This window comes from Lycorma delicatula, chromosome 1 (genome assembly GCF_047948215.1).
Source record: "Lycorma delicatula isolate Av1 chromosome 1, ASM4794821v1, whole genome shotgun sequence".
Classification (NCBI taxonomy): domain Eukaryota; kingdom Metazoa; phylum Arthropoda; class Insecta; order Hemiptera; family Fulgoridae; genus Lycorma; species Lycorma delicatula.
Genome location: NC_134455.1, coordinates 7,238,965 through 7,259,985, shown reverse-complemented (window position 1 = coordinate 7,259,985; position 21,021 = coordinate 7,238,965). Strand labels below are relative to the sequence as shown.

At 31.6% G+C, this 21,021-nt stretch overlaps 1 protein-coding gene across 1 annotated transcript; it reads left to right on the top strand.

The window, feature by feature from the left end:
• Window positions 1–687: 687 nt before the first annotated feature.
• On the top strand, window positions 688–20,434 carry LOC142318028 (5'-nucleotidase domain-containing protein 3-like). The gene is given in 5 exon segments (XM_075354557.1): window positions 688–868; window positions 11,810–11,864; window positions 11,867–11,949; window positions 15,738–15,889; window positions 19,346–20,434. Coding segments are annotated over 5 exon segments (672 nt in total). The 5' UTR covers window positions 688–691; the 3' UTR covers window positions 19,551–20,434.
• The last annotated feature ends 587 nt before the right edge of the window (window positions 20,435–21,021 follow it).

The following is a 21,021-nucleotide window of genomic DNA, read 5'->3' as shown; positions in this document are numbered from 1 at the left end:
TGAAGCTTTGCAAAAGAGTTAAAAATACCTAATCTTGCGAGGTGATGTTTTAAAGCAGTACTGAAACACGAAATCCTACAAGTACACATCCTACAAAATGCAACATAGATAAAATTGAAGGAAATAATCTTAGCATTAATTTGTGATATTGTTTGGAGATTTATGCAGTAAACTTCTACATTTTATTAAAAGTTCAGCCCCACCATTGAGATAACTCTATGAGAAAACATATAACTAGAGCCTGACATCAATAATACTCATAACACATGCTCTTTATCTACTTATAGTTGTTTAAAATTAGATTCCTCTAAAGAAGAGGAATTAACCTTCACAACTATGTGTTTTATGTCTACGTAGATAAAAACATTTATTGTTATTATATTCTAAATCGGTGATACATGTAACAGTTTATAAACATGAATACATGGTGATAACGTAAGATCATTTTATGTCAACAGAGCCGCCTATAAACCTTAAAATGAGATAAGAGTAATACAAACCTTTGTTGTTTTTGTAGCATGTATTAGTTAGAAATTGCATGTAAACATGATTATAAATATTCTTTGTTATGCAAGTGAAATATAAGGCGGGTTATTGGTGGAATAGTTTACTTCTGTTTTTAACAGATATGTTAATAAAATTTTATGAAACAAATTCATTTTATTTTTTTTTTTATTGCAGTAACAAAGGTATGCAGTGGATTGTTGGTCCTGATTGGGAAATATTCTTTGATGTTATTATTGTTCAAGCTCGTAAACCGATGTTCTTTACTGATGAATCACGACCTATTAGACTTTATGACAAAAGAAGTGAAACTCAGTTATGGGATAGAGTTACCAGACTGGAGAAAGGAAACATTTATTTTGAGGTAAGACTGAAGCAACACATAATTATTTCTTTAACTTTGTAGTTGAAAACCATCTCTCTAAGGAAGATTAATGTAAGTGAATTTGTTAGTCTTATTTCAAGGCTGCTGCTGTAGTATTATTACCTGAACTTGTTATTGATGGTGAATAAGACAGATAATCAGTTCTTCTCCTTGTAATTACTTCATACAAAATCAAATTATAAATTTAAAAATTATGAAATTATTCAGAAGAAAACTTCTGTGTGAACTATTATTCTGTAACAAACCATTCTAAAATATAATTTTTTTAATTAAATCTTTTGAGGAATCATTTAAATAACATGAAAGCCTGTTTGTATTCTTAGAAAAAATATGTTTATACATTTTTTATTATGCAAATAACTTAATTCATTAAAATAATTGTAGAAAGTGAGGTGAAAAATAAAATAAAATAAAAAATAAGATAATTGAAAAATATGAGGTGCAGTTCAAAAGTAATGGCCAATGAGTTATCAACAGCGATTGGCAACACAGATTGGTTTACGCATACACAGTAGCTTTAAATTGTCTGTTGGGCATGTAACTACTACATTATGCCATCAGTTCATTGTTGTTTGCCTTTGTGAGACACTATTAAAATGAATGCAATAAAAACAAATCCTGCCAGTTGTGAAGTTTGACCAGCAATTAGATTTTTAAATGCAAGAGGACCATAATGCGGCTGAAATTCACCATCAATTGTATGAAACATACGGGCCTCTCGCAATGAATGGAGGAAAAGTGCAGCCATGTTGTTCAGATGGTCATGATGAACAAAGAAGTTTCAGGCCTAGTTTCTGGACTGATATCTCATTGAACATGTGAATGCAAAAGTGAGAGAAACCATTGCTTTACGAAAAGCAGTCTTTCTTTAAAATTCTCAAAAGTTTCAAAGATAACTTTGTTGAGAGTCAAGACTGAAATTCTAGGCTATCATAAACTATGTGCATGGTTGGTTGGTTGCCAAATATGTTGACAAGTGATCACAAAGTTCACAGAATGACATCTGCATGTGTTTTTCTTGACCGTTTTAACCACAAGGGAGACATTTTTTCCATATTGTCACTGGTAATGAATAGTCAATACTGAGATGAGACAACAATCCATGCAGTGGTGTCATTCCAGTTCACTTAAAACTGTAAAAATTCAAACAAACCAGTCTCGAAGGAAAATCTTGGCAACTGTATTCTGGGACCAAAAAGTTGTGCTTTTTACTGATTTTATAGAATATGGAACATATATTACATCACAAGTCTGTTGTGAAACACGTTCTAAACTGCATCATGCCATTGAAAACTGACTGACAGGGAATGCTGATATCAGGAATTGTTCTTCACAATAATACACATCCACATACAGCTGCATGCACAACAGAAACAACTCAAAAGTTCAAACGAGAGATTTTCTATCATCCCCCTTACAGTCCTGATCTCGTGCCCAGTGATTACCTTTTCTTCCTATTATTATTATAGTTTTCATCCATTTTAACCGTATTTTTCTAATATTTTAATATCCAAGAAAAAGGCTCTTGGTTTTATTTTAACCCGGGCAATGATAATTCAAAAATGTTTTTTGCCCCCCAAAAAAAAACCTATTTCTTACTCATCAAAAACTGGCTTGCATCCCCAATGATTTGAGGGAAGTGAGGAGTTGAAAATTTCGTTGCAGAAGTAGCTAAAATCCTAGGCAGTAGAATTTTATACAGTGGGTTTGAAAAAGCATGTTTCACGATACCAGAAGTGTTTGAAACAAAATTGTGATTATGTAGAAAAATAAAATAAAGTATTAAGTATTTGAAACCATTTTTCATTTTTTCAACTTTTCTCATTTTGTTACTGATCAGCCCTTACTTTTGAACCACACCTTGTACATCAAATGCAGCCCTTACCTTATCTTATGAAATTTCAGATCATTTCCACATTATTTCACTGATGATAAGACTAAAAACAATTGATACTTCTGTCCCCAGAAATCTTATTAAAATAATTATTTTCAGTAGTACAGAGTTTAACTTAACGTAAGTGTGATCTCTCTGAAATTAGAATCACATTTAGCAATAAAGTTGAAAATGTTTATGTAGATTTTTAGGTTTGTTACTTGTATAAACTTAAAGTTTATTCTGATGTACGTATGCATAATCATTGTTTACTTCTACAAAGTATATCAGCAGTCTTGTGCATAATCAGAACTGTTGCTTTGAATACCCTAAATATTACTTTCTAATAGTGTTTTATAAAATGCTTGGTTTTGATAAATTTAATGTGTTTTCTAAATTTTAATTTCAATGTACTATTCCATACTCTCCATTGTGATTGATAACCTTTTCCCCAATTTCTATTCAGATGTGATTTAAAAATTAAAAATATTAAATTTAAAAATTTAATATATATATTCTGATTGACTTTTAAGATTATTTATATAATTTTAACTAAATGAAACTTTTAAATCATTAAACAGCATCAATATTCTACTACCAAGGGTGTTTTACAGTAATTTATTTTACATCAGATGTAAAAATGACAGATCTAAAGTTTCAGGGCTCTTACAATCTTACAATGATGCGCTTGCACACATACACACACACATTTTGACAAAGATTAATTACTTACTGTAAAATACCCTTGTTGGTAGAAATATTTATAACATTCAGTGATATATAAGTTTCATTTAGTTAAAATTATCCATACAAGTTTCAGTAAGAAAAAAAATTATATGAAATGTAAAATTCATTTTTAAATAATCAGAATATTTCATTTTAATTGCTCCAGACTTCTCTCGTAAAACAAAAAAAATGACCTAAACAAAAGTTACTCAGATTGGAGGGTGGATCCCTCATGGTGTGACCTTGGATTTGACCTTGACCATTATTTCAAGGTTAACACAATTTTTTTCAAATAGAATGACCTATTTTTGCCCCATTAATTAAAATAGCAGAAAATTTTACATCAAAATATGTAGTCTTACATATGATGTTTGACTTTTTTGAAGTTCATATGGCTAACCATCAGAAATAGTGTTATATGATGTGAGATAAATGTCCTGGAATGTAAATATTCAAGGAATATTGTATGATGTTCAAACATGTGTAACTCATATAACACTATCACCTGTAATAATCAATGACAGGTTTAATTTTAAATAACCTTTTTTGAATATTGCCATCATTATATGAAAAATTGAGGCTTTGTAACAATAAATAAAACTGGTATCTGCTCACAATTTACTAAATATAGGTATACTGAAAAGTGGTGACTGTTTCCAATAATCACTGAGCCTATTCATTTTAATATTCTCCATATGAAAAATAGTGCCCAAAAATTAGTTACACCTGCAGAAAAAACACGGATTTAACATAGTGATGGGTTTCTTGCCCAATTTTGTCCAAAAAATTTGTCTCAGAAAAATAAATTTAAACAATTGATTGGTTCTGCTGTCTTGTAGTAGACCACCTTGCAAACGGGACTACTTAAATCTTCTGTATCACTTGATTCACTAACTTATTATTTGGGGCTGGTGCTCGTCCTGAGTAGTATTGCATTCATATGTGGAATGTGATAGGTATCGATTTCTAATTCTGAAGAAGCCAAATAATTACCCAAATTATTATCACTTCACTAAATCACACAGGATTTGTGATATTTCTTCATCTGAAACTCAGTCAGATGGATAGAGAGTGCTTGAGGGATCAGGATGCAGATCCATTACAACAATATTTTACATAATATAATTCACTAAATATTAAAAAGTATTTACAAAAACACTATACAGGAAATGGTTAATCATATAAAACTAGATCAGGCAGATTGTAAGCAAAAAATATTCCAGAATGACATGGACAAAATGGAGTCTGGTTTAGAAACCAGACTCCATTGGATAATAAACATACTGAATGTCACTAGTAAAATGAAACATATCAGAGTAGTGTTGCTCCCTCTAGACAGGCGATAAAAAAAACATCTGTCTGATGTATCAGGACCAATACACTGGCCGCTAACGTAGACAGACAGATGTTTTGGAGACATCATGTTGGCATGCAATGGGGTTAAATCAGTGGTTTTCAAACTTTGTCAATTTCAGGAGTCAACTTTGTTCACCCTTATGAATATAAAATTATTTCGTGGAACCCAGGATCATAAACAACTCACACTCCAGGTACTACGTATAAAGAAAAAAGATCATCTCTCCTGACATACGTTGAAAACAACTTTTCGCACAAATATTTTGCAATGAAGGGCATTAAGGCTTTTATATTTATAACTTTTGCAGAAATTTGAGGGTGTTCCATGTAAATTTTTAACCAAAAATCAAGAAGATCTCGTTCATATTTGCATTTTAACATAAAATCTGTTGTTAGTCAGTTGATAGTATTAGTTGTTCCTGTTTTGTCAGTAATACTGACAAAACTGAAATTTTGAAAGGGTTTTTAATCCAGTAATGGGATTCTTGTAGAGGAAAGTAATTGCTGATGGTGGTTTTTAATTGTAAAATGTGCTCCTGAATTGAACTTTTCAAAACGTTGCGTATTATTTGTTACATAAGATTCCCACAAATCTAATTTTAAAATTAAAGCATTAATTTTATAGTTCAGTTTAATAATATTAGCTTTAATGCCTTGAAGAGATTTATTTATTAAATTCATTTAAAGTTGTAAATATTCATATCTGCCAATATCTGTAACCATATTTTATCATTTAAATTTTGAGCATTTTTATGTTTATCATTTAAACAAATTCTAATCCCATCTTTTAATTTGAAAAATCAATTTAAGATTTTACCACAAAATAACAATTGCACTTACACATGTAACAACAAGTATTTATATTTACTAGATAGTTCTTTCCATAATAAACTAAATAATCTTGAATTTAATTCTTTTTTTATAAAATTAATTATCTGTACCACTTCATCAAAAATGTTCTTTAATGTTTTTGGTATTATTTTTGCTGCTAACTGATTATGATGAAGACAACAATTAAAGTGTTTAATATGTGGAGCTGTTGCAATAATTCGTGATGCAGCTCCTTTTTCTCGGCCTAGTAAGGATTTAGCACCATCAGTGTAAATATGGAACATAAATCCCAGCAAGTTTAAAAATTCCTTTTCCAGTATTTTTTCCTATAACTGGTTTATAAGAAAGCATATCTTCTTGCAGTGTAAATTGATGCGAAGAAGATTTTAAATGACATAAAATTTCATGCTCACAATATTGTCCCATTTCATTTATTCGCCTTGCCACTGTAATATCAGAAAGTGGTATATGGTGTAATAAAATTATTTCCTGCAAGAAATTACATCTAAAACACAAGGTTTTATTAATTTTTCAGTGATAGTACATGCTTTCACCCTCCCTCAAGAGATGCTTTGTTATCAGAAAACATTTTTTTGCTTATTATATCTTCATGTTTATGTTGAAAGTATTCAATAGTTTTATTATATAGATATTGAAGATCCAAATGTCTTTCAACACAATTCATTTGGTTCATCTTTATTCCTGCCCAAGTACATGCAAATACTAAGTAGTTTCCATCATGTTTCCACTTTTTCGTACTGCCTTCTTATAATTTACATTTCTTCTTATCAGGTAAATGTTGTTTGGTTTCAGAAGATAAATTAGAAGCACTTTTATCATTTATTGTTTGCACAGCTTCTTCCGTGTGACCGGAGGTGTGGCTTCTCTCCTGAGGTGGTGGTCCTGATTGTGACTTGGTAATGCCACACGAGACACCATGATGGGACCACCAGGTGGGGGTGCAAGGTTTGTCCCCAGCTCCTGCGCGGACTGAAATGAGGTTGCATTCCCCTTGTTAGGTGACCTAAACTGATCAACTTATTTGGGTATAGGTCTGAATTTCTATGTTGCGTAAAACACAATTTTGATTGGTATGAGTAGCACTAATTTAACTTTTAAACTCGTTTGTTTTCTGAGGCATTCAGTCACAGACAGTGTTGTCACTGTACTGGGCGTGGGGTTTGCACTTCTGTGGTTCTGGTTAGTTTGAGGGAATCATGTTAGGTTGGATGTGAAGATCTCTGTTTGAAGCCTATGTGAAGGCGAAATTTGATATGTATTTACTGATGCAGATGTCTGTCTGCCGAGGCAGTTACATTGGTGGCATTCCAACCAAGGCTTGGTTGATGACTGTGAGATGTAATCAGTTAGAGAGTCTAAAGACAACCTTCAGTAAAGCCCCTCAGGGCTTGTAACAGAGGAGGTGGTGTGGCGACCAGTAACATCACAAGGTGGGTGTCTTACCCCTACAGGGTTGGAATGTAGCTGTGGCTGTATTGTCATTTCTTTTTAATTGTCCGGTTTTCAGCCAGAAATCTATCTGTAATGGATTTATTAAAACTATATAAATTTTATTATTAAAGCACTAGAATTACAAAAAGACTTACCTCAAACACTTTAAAATAAGTATATGTTGCCAGAAAAAATAAGTAACACAGACTTGCGAACAAAACAGCCAAATTATAAAAATGCAATTTACACACGCTAACCTTTTTAACTGCTGCTACTGAATAAATAGTGAATGTATGCTTGATACTGATCAAGGTCACTGTATCCACCAGACTCAATACTTTGAGAGATGGAAAAATTATCACAGATTCATAAAATATGATAGATTGTAGTACAGTACAGTAAAAATACAATCTGAAAACAAGCATATTTATAATGAAAAAGCTGTAAACATATACGTGTGTGCGTAGCAAGAGAGGCACTGTTACTGCCAAACTCTATAGCGAGTCAGGCACTATTACTGCTGAACACATATGTGTGTGTAGCAGTTAAAAAGTTTATTATGGTAAGCAGCTTGAAATGTCGACTATTCGCAGCTGGTACAAATACTCGCATTCTTATGTAACCAGTTGTCAAATGAAAATGGACATCGATAATAGTTGACACTCAAGCAGTGTTCCATTCCCCTGCAGCCCCACTCACACTACTAGTGACCCATCAGTGTAGCAGCCAGTGCAAAGCCATGGACGCCGCAGGCGTGTTCGATTTATTCAGAATGCTTTATTTTTTATTTTTATTATTTTCATCATTTTGATGGATATTTTTTGTATGTTTGTGGAACACCAGGGTTCTATGGAACATAGTTTGAATAAAACTGGGTTTGAATAAAACTATCATCATTTCCCAGATCAGTTGTGGTGGTCTATATTTCTGGCCACTAAGATCACCTGATGTAACACCTTTAGATTTTTGAGTCTGAAGATGGTTATATGAAGAAAATGACATTTATACATATTTGTTCACAAATAACAGAATTATGGCAAAAATTCTTGAAGTAAGTCATTGTGTTCACAAAATTGTGAGGTCACAAATTTCAAAATACTATAATTTGTATATAATAACATAACGTTAAATAGAATGTACTGATTCAATTGTTCAAATGATTGTTATGTTATGTTTCTATGATTCTATAATATTTCTATTGTTTATATGTTATATTAGTTACGTAAAAAGAAATATTTTTGCAAAAAATGGTCTTGCTAGGCAGTGCTGGGGTCGAGATATTTTAAAAAATGTTATTTTGTAGTCCAACTTGGCTCATATTTAGAATATGTGTTACTTGCATGGAAAGAAAGAAATCTGCAAAAACTACACCTTATAGGTGGCGCCAGTGTCAAGATATTTACGAAACAAACCAACAAATATACAAACAGACTTTCTTATTATAAATATATGTATATAAAAGGCAATGTTCATGCGTGTCTGCTATAGACAAATAATTACTAAACAGATTTATGCACAAGAAAAAGAGAAAAATGGAAAGGGGAAAAAGGGAGAAAAGAGATAGAGAATTGGGGGAGAAAGATTGAAAAGGGATCAGTGAAAAGTTAAATTTTGTGAATTCCATAATGTTCAATTTTTTAATGTTTTATCTAACTTTCATTTCTGTATATTTAATATATATATATATATATACTCAAATCTAGCAATGGCAAAGCATTGCCGAGTCATCTAGTAATACATAAATTACTATCGTGCAAAAGAATATATAATTGTACAATAATAATAATATGTTACAAAATAAATAGTAGTGCATATAGGTCATTGTAATACAAATGAATGCTAGACCAATTCAAACAACCCACTGGGTTGTTCTAGTGGTGAACACCTTCCCAATTCAGCTAATTTGGAAGTCGAGAGTTCCAGCGTAGAACTCTGTAATATGGATTTGAATATTAGATCGTGGATACCGGTGATCTTTGGTGGTTGGGTTTCAGTTAACCACACATCTCAGGAATGTATAAGAGAATGTATAAGACCACACTTCATTTACACTCATACATATCATCCTCATTCATTCTCTGAAGTATTATCTAAAAACGGTAGTTACCGGAGGCTAAACAGGAAAAAAAGAAGACTAGCGTGATGCCAATGTTTATTTTGGCCAAACATCACCATGGATGCATGATTTTAATTATAAAATAGACACATCTTATAATTAGTGAATCCTAATTGAGTATTATAACGTCAAATTATCTTGTCAAATTGATGTATTTGGGTAGGACACCATAAATCTAGAAATACTAGGAAATCTTGAAAGGTGGAAAACTTGAGTTAGTAGTTTCCCTTTCCATTTTTTAGAAGTGTTGTAAACTAATTTTGTAATTAAGAATTGAATTACAATGAATTCATCTTATATCTAGTATTTATGTAAATACTAGATATAAGATTTTGTAACCTCAACTCCAATATAAGATTGCAAGTTAATCAAATCTTTTTTTATGTTTTACTCTGGATCCAATTGAAGATTTAAGTGTAATTATAATTTGAAGAACACAAATTTAAATTTGTACTATCACAAATAAATCTTCAAATCCACAGAGGAGAACCAAATATTCACGAAATTGTGAGTCAAATAGCATCTGCGATCATTTCTACTATTCTAAATACTGTAATTCATATAATAACTTTAGATTAAATAATTCACTTGTTCAAATAATTGTTTAATGTTTACTTTTTACATATTAATTAAATTATATTTTTTAATGTTTTTTTCATTGTTGTGTCATATTTATTATAAATGAGATAAAATGAACATGTGTAATTATGAATGTAAAAAGAAACAATACAACAATCTTAATGAAATGCATATATTAACATCTGCTGTACCTAGGCTAACTAAATATACAGCTGTAAAAAAATAGAAAACGAGACAGTACCAAAATATATTATAAATATAAATAAATAACATATGGGGCTGAACATTCTGGATTCAAAACCAGTTTTCTTTTCCCCCCAAATAAAACTAAATAATTCTACATGATCTCAACTGTAATAGTTTTATTAATGTTATCTGTAATGAATTATAATAATTTAATAATATTGAAAATATAACAATAAAATAAAATTTTATCAAAATCATGAAATTATTACAATAAATAATATTGAAAAATAATTTGCATTAAAACAGATGAGGTAATTAACAAGTCACTGTTGTAAATGTAAATAAAAAGTATATAATAAATGCTAATAAAAACTAGAATCGCTGTAGCTATGAAAGCATTTAATAAAAAAATAGTATTAAGATTGAGTTAAAGTGAAAAAGAAAGACTAGAACATTTGAAATATGTGATTGCAAGGGTCTGGAAAAGATATAATTCAGAGAAAATTAAGTTAATTTAAAATTAAATTAAATTAATTAACTTAATTTTAGGACTGAATGAGAATAGAATAACCAGAGAGGTTAATTAATGGAAAGCTAATTGGTTGGAACATAAATTAAATCAGTGCTAGAATATGTAGAAATGAGAGGCTAGAATAGGTTAGTAGGTTAGAATATACAAAAAGAAAATGAGATTGATCTAAAAGAAATGGAAACTATCAAGAACTCTTGAAACATCAAGTTTAGCTAAAACAGAAGAGAATGTGGAGATAGACATGGCATAAAGGAACTGGTTGCAGATAAGCTTATGATACATTTAAGATTTGTTCAAAAAATAACTGGACTTTTAATTACACACTAATTTCAATAAGTGCTCAGTATCAGTGTGTAAAGCAAAACTAATACATCATATCCCATTAAGACCTTGTAGTCTGTGCCTATTTAAGTAAGTTGTTTCTGTTATTTTGGTATTTTTAGAATTGGTGATTTATGCAAGCAACCTATTTACATGAAACTTTGTGTTTGTGTAAACTTGGAAAATTTTTTATTAATCCATATGAATTGCTAATGCATGTTTACAATGATGATTAAACTTACTAATGTTACAAGTGGTTTACACAATTTAAAAGTAAATAATGAGCAGTAAATAATGGTCCATGCTCATGAAAACTATTAGACATCTATCTATTGTAAAAGTCAAAGAACTTGTTCATATCGCAGTTCAACTGTGCAGCAAGTAGCAGATGACTGACTACATTTCATTTGGCTTATACCAAAATATTCTTGCTAAAATATTACAACAAATTTCACGCTCTATAAACACAGAGATGGGTAATAGTTTTGCTTGGTGTGTCAAAAGTAGTATTGGCATGAGGAAATAGTGACATTGTAGTCAAGAAAATAGTCGCTGGACCAGCAGTCCATCTTCACCCTACAGGTCAGCTAGCTTTCTAAACTTTAACAGTTACAAAATAAATGGATATACCCTCCTGATCAAGAAGTTTAGCCCATTAACAAAACACTGTTGCTTCTAGTTTGTGGTTTCCTATGATACACTAGAATTTGCTGTGTTTCAACAGATAAACATAAGTTCCATGTATGCTTGTAATTATTGATGTGTTAGTGGTAGTTGAGCAGATTGCATGTAATACAAACTTCTAAAATAGTAGATTAAGGAATGATGTAGCAATCTCCATCCAGCTGTCAATTCCTGTGTTCATTTTTTACATTTTTAATTAATTTATCAACTTGTAGATCTCATTCATTCCTAGTTTAATGGGATTTTGCAATTCTTTGTGTTTAGGGAACTGTAGCTCAGCTTCAGGATATGAGTGGTTGGCGAGGTAGTGAGGTATTGTACTTGGTGATCATCCATATAGTGATCTTGCAGATGTTACATTGGAGCATGGCTGGAGAACTGCTGCTGTTATTAGTGAGCTAACTGTAAATATTCTCCAATTCATACCACTTTATATTTGAAATGCAATTTTTTTAGTCATAAAAAAAGTATAGATTTGTCACAAAGATCTCTAATTATTGTGCTAAAAGTAATTATCTTGTCATTTACATGAGTATTTTGTATAAGTATGTCACTTTCTAGCACTGTAATTAAGCTAATGGTCCGAATGTTTTATTGCATTTATTAGTTAAGGTTATCACCACTTAATCAGTTATTTAACATTAAGTTAAGCTATGTTTACATGCTTGAAGAGGATTCTTATGTTTGTGCTTACACAGTAGTACCTTCCCATTTCCACATCCTTAAAAGACATAAAGTTGATCATTTGATCTGTGGTAGAGTGGTATTGCCAAAAACCTGCTTGATGTGGTGATATCAGGTTTTCTTTTTCCAAAATCCAAACGAGTCGATTATTAATCATTTTTTAGAGTATTTTTCCCATAGCGCATGTCAAAGAAATAGGACGGTAGCTATTGGGGTCTGTTAAATTTTTATTTTTCTTCGGTACTGGAACAACATGAGCTTTTTTTCCACTGCTGCGGGTACATTCCATCCCGCCATATTTGATTATACAGTTCTAATAATCTGCGTTTTGCAGTGGTATTCAGCTGCCTGATCATATTATAATGGATTTCATCCGGACCAGCAGCTGTGTTGCCTGCTTTCTCCAACGCATTCACGAATTCTTTCATTTTAAATGGTACATTATATGAGTAATTATACTCAGTTCTGAAATTTAGTAGACCTTCAAGTTCTTCTTTTTTCGTCCAAAAATCTTCTTCGTAGTTAGCCGTTTTGCTGGCCTTCTCGAAGTGATTGGATAATAACTCTGCAATTTCGTTTGGAGTCTCCTTAATTTCATCTTCATCTTGAAGGCTAGTTATGGGAGCAAAGTTTTTACACCCACAAATTGCCTTCACTTTCCTCCAAACATCTGATGCAGTAGTGGTTCTGTCAATGGATGACATGTATTGCTGCCAGGATCGTTTCTTTGAGTCTATCATGAGACGTTTTGCATACGCCCTGTATTTTTTAAAGGCAATAAGATTATCTGTGGTAGGACGTTTCTTAAAGGCGTTATACGCTCTTTTCTTTCTTTTAATAGCTTCACTAATTTCATCGTTCCACCATGGAACTGGTTTCTTTGTAAGTTTCCCAGATGTTTTGGGAATATATCTCTATGCCGAGTCAAGTATTGCATTTGTTATAGTGTCAACATTGTCCTCGATAACTCCAGTTGTTTTGGTGAGTATTGTCTTAGCCATGAAGCTCGTCCAATCTGCCTTATCAAACAACCATCTTTTAGAGATGGGATATATTTTCCTTGTAACATCAGTTACAATTTGCACCGGGAAATGATCGCTTCCATGCAAATCGTCGAAAACATGGAAGGTGTACCTCGGTGCTATCGATCCGCTTACGAGAGTAAGATCTATACAGGACGTCTGTATAGCTTCCGGTCTCCGAATCGGAGACAACCAAAGCCGCCGACGACGACAGACATGGGTCGGCGCCGGTTTCAGGCGTCGATTGCGAGGCGGCAACCTGGCCAACCCCGACACAGTGATCGCACCAGTCACCACCTGTGGAAGGGGTTACACTTCCCCCCCCCCCCCCTGTGTGGGGTTTTTTGTGGCCTCTGTGGTTTAGAGGCCACCTCAGTTGCAGGAGGCTTGAGAGCCTCCATAACAGACTGCGAAACAGTCACTTTCTTCTCATCAACTAAAATCTTTCTAAGACGGACTTGGACTTCTGGTTTAGCATCCTTTTTCTTCTGAACAGGAGCAACTTTCTGTTTCGGAGATGTATCTTCAGGAGGCTGTACAAATATCTTTGGCTTAACAGGTTCTTTACTATTGAAAGGCTTCATTTTATTTTCAATGATTCTTTCAATCATGTTAGCCAAAGTAGGCGCAAGTTTGCTGATGAGCTGACTTTCATTGAGAGCAACCGGAGCAGAAGCAGGAACAACAGCGGCAGCCTGAGCATAAGTTGTTGTTCTCTAGGCTTGCGGGCGTTAACAATCTTCTTTGCTTCGAAGTAGTTGACCTTTTACAGGGTTTTTACTTCCTGCACAGCCACCTCATCTTTGTAGACAGGACAGTTCCTGGATCTACAAGAATGCGTTCCCTTGCAATTGATTCATGTAGGAGGCTCTTTACACAGCTCTCCCTCATGCACATCATCGCCACACACGCATATTTGTGGTCTCTCACATCTGACAGCGGTGTGGCCAAAGTGTTGTAAAACAAATGCTCACACATCCAATCAGTGTATTCCCACTCTTACCTTCTCCGGCAAAGTAGGCCGGTTAAATGTGAGAACATGAGAGGCTGAAGGTAGGACTTTGCCATTCCTTCTTATGTTCAATCGGCGACACTCTATTACTTCTTGTGCTGCTAGTTCCTCAACAATTTCTTCTTCCAAACAGTTTAAAAGATCCCGACAGACCACAAAACCCATTGAGTTGTTGATTGTGCCATGGGGATCGACACGAACAGCCAATTCTCCAATTTTTTCAGGCCTAGGATCTTCTGAGACTGAGAATCATTTACAGTCTAAAGTCCAGTGAAGGTTTTTCTAATGTCCTTAACAGGGCCTCCAGCACATTTATTTATTTCCCGAGCAATAAGGAAGGGACTCTCCTTTGAGAAATTACTGTCTTCCTTTGTGATTATTAAATATTTCGGCTTCAGAATGTTGCTCTTGAAAAAAGCTTTTTGCAAGCTTTTTCTAGCCTCAACTTCTATTCATTGAGATTCTGCACTCAAGGCGAAATGGCCAGTTCTAAACGAGGGTGTTTTCGTGAACCCTCTGCCACATTTGATTGTTCAACTTGCATGAATGTTTGATCCCTTCTGTAGTAAGGCTAGCCGCCGGGGTACACCCCCACTCCAGGGCTACCAACCCTGGAGGTCCGTTCTGATACTCCGGTGGAATCGGCATATGTCTTGGCAGAGAGCGGATGCGCAGTCTCTGCACTGACTCCAGGCCCTTACACACCGAGGTTTTCAGGGCTCCCATGCCCCGAAAAACCATGGGCACCTTAACTACATGCTTGCCATCACGGGGGGGCATGTGCACAACGAAAGGCCTCTGTTACACCTGCAAATAACTTCGACCTAAAATTCGGCCTGTAGATGTAATTTGCCCGAAAATGAAAATGTCCGAGAACAACACTCGGAACCCCGTTAGCCAGCTGCATGTATTGTATGCGAGTACAGCTGTTGCCGCCCTGGACGTGGGGATTATCTACCTCAGGGCATTATTATTATTATTTTTATTATTATTATTGATTTGTGTGTTTGTAATTTGAACAATGGTTAAAGAAGCTAAACGGAAAAAGAAAGAAAGATATTGAAATATAGTGTTTATAAATATTGTGAATTTCAATGAGTTAAGGAATTACTGAACGTCCAAGTATGGTAATTAAAAAAAACATAAAATTGAAACGCTATATTTATCAATATTTCTTACACTTATAAAAATTAAACTTACATATACATAGACAAAGAGATATAGACTTAAAGAGTTCTTATAGAACTTATAGAAAGTTATAAAGAGCAGACTGTAAAACTCTAAGATGATGGTTAGGGCTTATGACAAAAATCTAAAAGGTATGATAGGTAAGTTTCATATAGAGGATTCCTTGATTACAAAGTGATATACCGATCATGTTAAAAAAATTAAATGTGGTAACAAATAAAGTTACACTGTTTTTTTTATTTCTAGTATATTTAATTAACATATTGATTTATTGAAATTCTGTTAGCATGAAATAAAAACATGGAACAAAGAGAAGTTCAAGAAAAATGTTAATTGGCTACAGATGTTGACACAACTCATAGAAGATTGGCAAGATGTTGATGACCCTGAAGCTATTGCTGCTGTAGAAGAATGGATGAAAGAACAGGATCAACTTAGGTCAGTTAAATTCAGAGTAATCACTTACAGTTTTTAAAGTTTCAATTTATATAATCTGAAAAAAAGATTGTTGAATGAATCTCATATTTATTGTTCTGAGGTTGATTGTAATTATTTTATTTTTGTGTAAAGTAGATTAGGGAATGTTTCTGATTCTTTAGAGGTCCATTTGGAAAAACCACTGTTCTTAAAATAATAATCAACTTAATAAGAGAAATAACAAATCCATTTGAGATAACTGAAGTCTAAGAAATGAATAACTGTCTTGGATCAAGAAATTCAGCAGAATTCAATATTTATATCAGTAAAATTAGTCAAGAAAAGTATTTATTTATAACATTGAGATTTTTTAATTATAATACCTAATCATTCTGAGTTATTTTTATTATTTAAAAACTTGGTATTGATTAGACTTCAGAGTTCTTCTTTAATAAATATGATAAATCAAATAGATTCCAGCAATTTCTAAATTACATTGATATGAAAATTTTTAGTAATTCAGGTAAATTTAACAATTTACTATGTGACATCTTTTTTTTTTTCGGGGGGGGATGATGTCACAATACAATGATGTCATTTATTTTCTTTTTTGTTGAGCAAAATTAAGTTACTTAAGTTACTTGAAACACACCAGGGATTTCCATTTTGTCTCCAGCTGCTGTTCTCAGTAATTGAGTTGCTTATCGTAGTTCTATGAATAATTAACTTTTTGACATTATTGAAAAAATGATATTTGGTTGTTAGCTTTTGCAGTAAATTGAACGAAACATCCCTCATTAGTAAAATCTCCTTTTACCGTTGTTGGTGTCCAACCAGAGTACATTATTGTTGTCCGATTACATCTACACAAAACTTTCTAGTTGTAATATTCCCTTTTTTTCATATTCTGCACTTAGTTTTCACAACAAGCATCAAAGTATTTTCCATCTTTTTAGTTTTGTCAATCATTGTGTAAGTTTCTCAGAAAAAGATTGTTATTGTGGACTTTACTACATAATACAAACATGTCACAAATTCATGCTCCTTTCAGAATGTATCATTTCCAGAATTTAAATTCTTAAACTAATAGCTTTAAATTCAAGTGCTTTTATTTACTGTTATGTAAATAACCCAGCCTCTTCGTCCTGTCAACTTTACTAAAAGTGCATTTAACATCTTATTTTTTTTTATTACCTCTTTCCTTCTTTGTTTTAGGTAAATAAATAACTGTTTCATCAATTGACAGTTCATATGAAATAATAAATTCAGATGATGGCCAAAGTTAATCTAATTATTTAAAATGAAAACTTATCCTTTTCTATATCCCTTGTATACATTTTGGCATTAAAAATTTATCATTTATTTTAAATTTATCAATTTATTTCTGTTTTATGAATTGGTTTTGTAGAAGTTTCAGTAATGTACAAGACAAGACACATTTGTAGTAGTATTCTTTAGTGTCATTCAGGTGTCACAGGCTGCAAATAAAATCTTCACCTTCCTTACTAGGTGATCTAATTTTATCATACCTTCTCTGGAATTATTCAATTTATAAGGTATTGGGGTGCTCATATCACATACATTTTACAATTGCAAATATGCTTATGTACCAGTACATAAGCATCTGCTGCTGTATACTTGAGAAGGTTGCACTTGAAATAAGTGCACCCTCCAAGATTCAGTGACTAGTCATTCCTTTTTCAACTTTAACTCGGGCCAGTTTTGTCGGTAGGAAATAAATCTCTTAAAAATGGTATAATAAATTTGATTTTTCTGATTCTCTTGTTGCACTGCCTGTTGTGGCTGTCCAAATTGGTTTGATCTCATTTTATTCAACTGGAAAGCTGTTGTCCATGGTAATTTTATATGTATTTGGTATTTATTTTACTAGTTATATATTATTTGTACAATTAAATTTCTTTGCTGAACTTTGATTTTATTTCTGCTTTAATATTACTAGTTACATAGCTATTTTTTATTAAATATGCCACAGTTAAATTTGAAATAGCTAAGAGAATACTTATTTCTATTTGGTCAATTCATATTGCTTCTTAAAAAAAATCTCATGTGGAAAACACAAGTTCCTTGTACACTTATTAAATTACATTTACAATTTTTTTTTTTTAAATGAAAAGTACATAAAATCTTATTTCATTGAAAACTTCTGATATTTTCTTTTTTTTTGTTATTGAATTATTCATTGTAAAACATTTTTTACAATGAGAGGTTAATTATCAATAAATCAATATATTTAAATTAAAAAAAAAGAGTTAAAAAAAAGAAAGGACATTAAGTCTGATTGGAACTGATGTGTCTTCCCCTAAGATCCAAATATTTCATTAATTAAAATTTTATTTGGCTATAACTCCGGAACCAATGAAAATAAGTACCACTTATGAAATAACATTGAAAAGCTCTTGATGAGAACCTATTACTGCAGTTAAGAAAAAGTCCAAAATCCAAATTATTGTGGATTTTGGGCTTTTGCTGGACACTTTTGGTTTAGTCGATTGCAATCAAAAGGGGAGGTGCACAACTGAATGTTAACAACAGTCCTAAATCCAAAATTTCAACATCCTACGACTAATCTGTTTTAAATTATGCAAGATACATACATATGTATGTACAGACATCATGCTGAAACTAGTCAAAATGGATATTTCTGTTGAAATCTGGGAACTGAAATTTTTCACGATCACAATACTTCCTTTACTTAGTACCAGGAAGTAAAAAATATAAGCACCAAATGATTATCTAAATTAGTTTTACTTTTCTTGGTTTTTCTTGGTTTCTTGGTTTTATTATAATGTTTATGTATCCTTTTTTGAAGAGTCTATTGCTACTTTTATTTTTCTGAATTAGTACTGAGATTTAGTTTCATTAACTGTAAGATTAAGGTATAAATTTTTTCAGTTATTTTAATTTCTAAAAAATTGCAAAAACTTTTCATAATCTATATTTTAATTCTAATCTACGTGTAAGTTTTTCTAACATGGCACCGTTGGTAAAACACAATTATATATAATATAAAATGCTTACCAATATATTATTCGTTTCCCTCAAGGGCTTTCAGCTATTCTGCCATCTTCAGGAGGAATTATAATTTACGATTGAAATATTTAAAAGTAGAAAACTTACATATTTAAATTATATACATAACAATTGATTGTCATTTTGTAAAAGTTGAGTAACTATGTCCGTATTGTGATACTATTATAATACAGACGTATTTATTTTGACTTAAGACTTAACTTTTACAAAGACATTCAATTGTTATGTACATAATTTAAATATGTGAGTTTTATACTTTTAAATATTTCAATCGTAAATTATAATCCCTCCTGAAGATGGCAGAATAGCTGAAAGTGCTTGAAGTAAACGAATAATATATTTCTAAGCAGTTCATATTATATATAATAATATAATTAAAATGCGTCTAATTTTATATTAATGTGCTGTTGTTCTTTGTTGTTTTAGGCAAGATATTAAACGTATCTTCAACAAACAATTTGGCAGTGTATTCCGTACATATCATAATCCAACATACTTCTCTAGAAGATTATTTAGGTTTGCTGATATATATACATCTAGTGTTAGCAATTTATTGCAGTATTCAGTACATCACACGTTTTATCCTCGTCGTGGGGTAATGCCTCATGAATATAGTGCTCTCTTTGTCTAATACTAACATAAGTATAATTTTTATTGTTATTGCTCATTAGCCATAATTTGATAGGTAATTATGATATACATAGAATTTAATCAGCGATGTATGTGTAATTTCACCACTTACATCACTTAATTTCACCACTTAATTTCATCACAAACACGTGTAATCATTTATAATTTTGTTTGTTTTTCCAGCCCTTCCCTATCCTTTCATGATGTTTAGGTGTGTAATATCATTACTCCTAATTCTAACTTTTCAAAGAATCCTGAAATAATTTCTTTTACATTACTTTGAGACAGATGAATCATATATATAGTTTTCAAACATTTTGAACTTAAGAAATTTGAGTCGTGTATTGCAGGATCTGCCACATCATTGAGTGTAAACCATTTAGACAACTCTGTTTGACAATGGTTTTAAACTTTTAATAAATAATAATTTGTGAAATAATTAAAATTGAGGAAATAAAATATGAATGAAGATGTGGCAATAATAAGACTTTCTATTGAAGTGAGCTTTTGTTTAAATTTTAGCACTAATTGCATCATTTTGTGATTTTTTTTTTATGTAGCCTTTCACAATGATAGCCCAATTTTATGTTATTTTTTAATGTAGTCAGAAATGTATGAGATTTAATGAAAAACATTCCTGATATGGTAATACATTTTTTCTATTACAAAAGATGATCAAAGCTGAGGTTGAGGGTTTTTTTAAAGATTGATCGAGTTTTTGTGTATGCAATTAGATCTGTTATTGAGTTAAAATAGTGATTGATGACCGAGTAATAATGCATTGCTGGGAAATAAACCCAGGTCCTAGGTTCAGTTTGTTTTTCAAATAACTGCATTATGTTTTTTGGTCATCAATTATATGATAAATGTATTTTTTGGCTTCAGAATGAATACAAATGAGTGCTCAGTTATTTTTATAGAATGTTTATAACATCAGCATATATTTCTCATCATACAATTAATTATATTGCCAATCAATAACTAATTATATTGCAAACTCAAATCATATTTCTTTCATATATTCATTTAATATATACGTATACTATATTTTAAGATTCTAGTTTAGTCAATTATTTTAACAATTATAATATACTGTGTATCATTTATGCTAGTCTTAATTCATTGTGTTCAACAGGTTTTATAAATGAATTTTATTTGATGTAGTCTACACTGCTTCAGAATGTATATCTTTTATGTAGGTTTGCTTGATTTTCATTTTTATGATTATGACTAAAATTATGATTGTTTATACTTATTTGATGATGCATTCTAATTTACTCCAAGAAAAGAAAATACTTTATTTTGTTAATAGATAATATAATATGCTTTCTTTTACATATTAAAGTGTAATCTATTTTTTTCAATTTTATATTCATTAATGCTTTTTCTGTTGCTCTCTTTACAAATTTACATTTTTATTTATTTATTTTTGCATAAATTATTAATGTCTGTGAAAGATTTGCAGAGTCCAA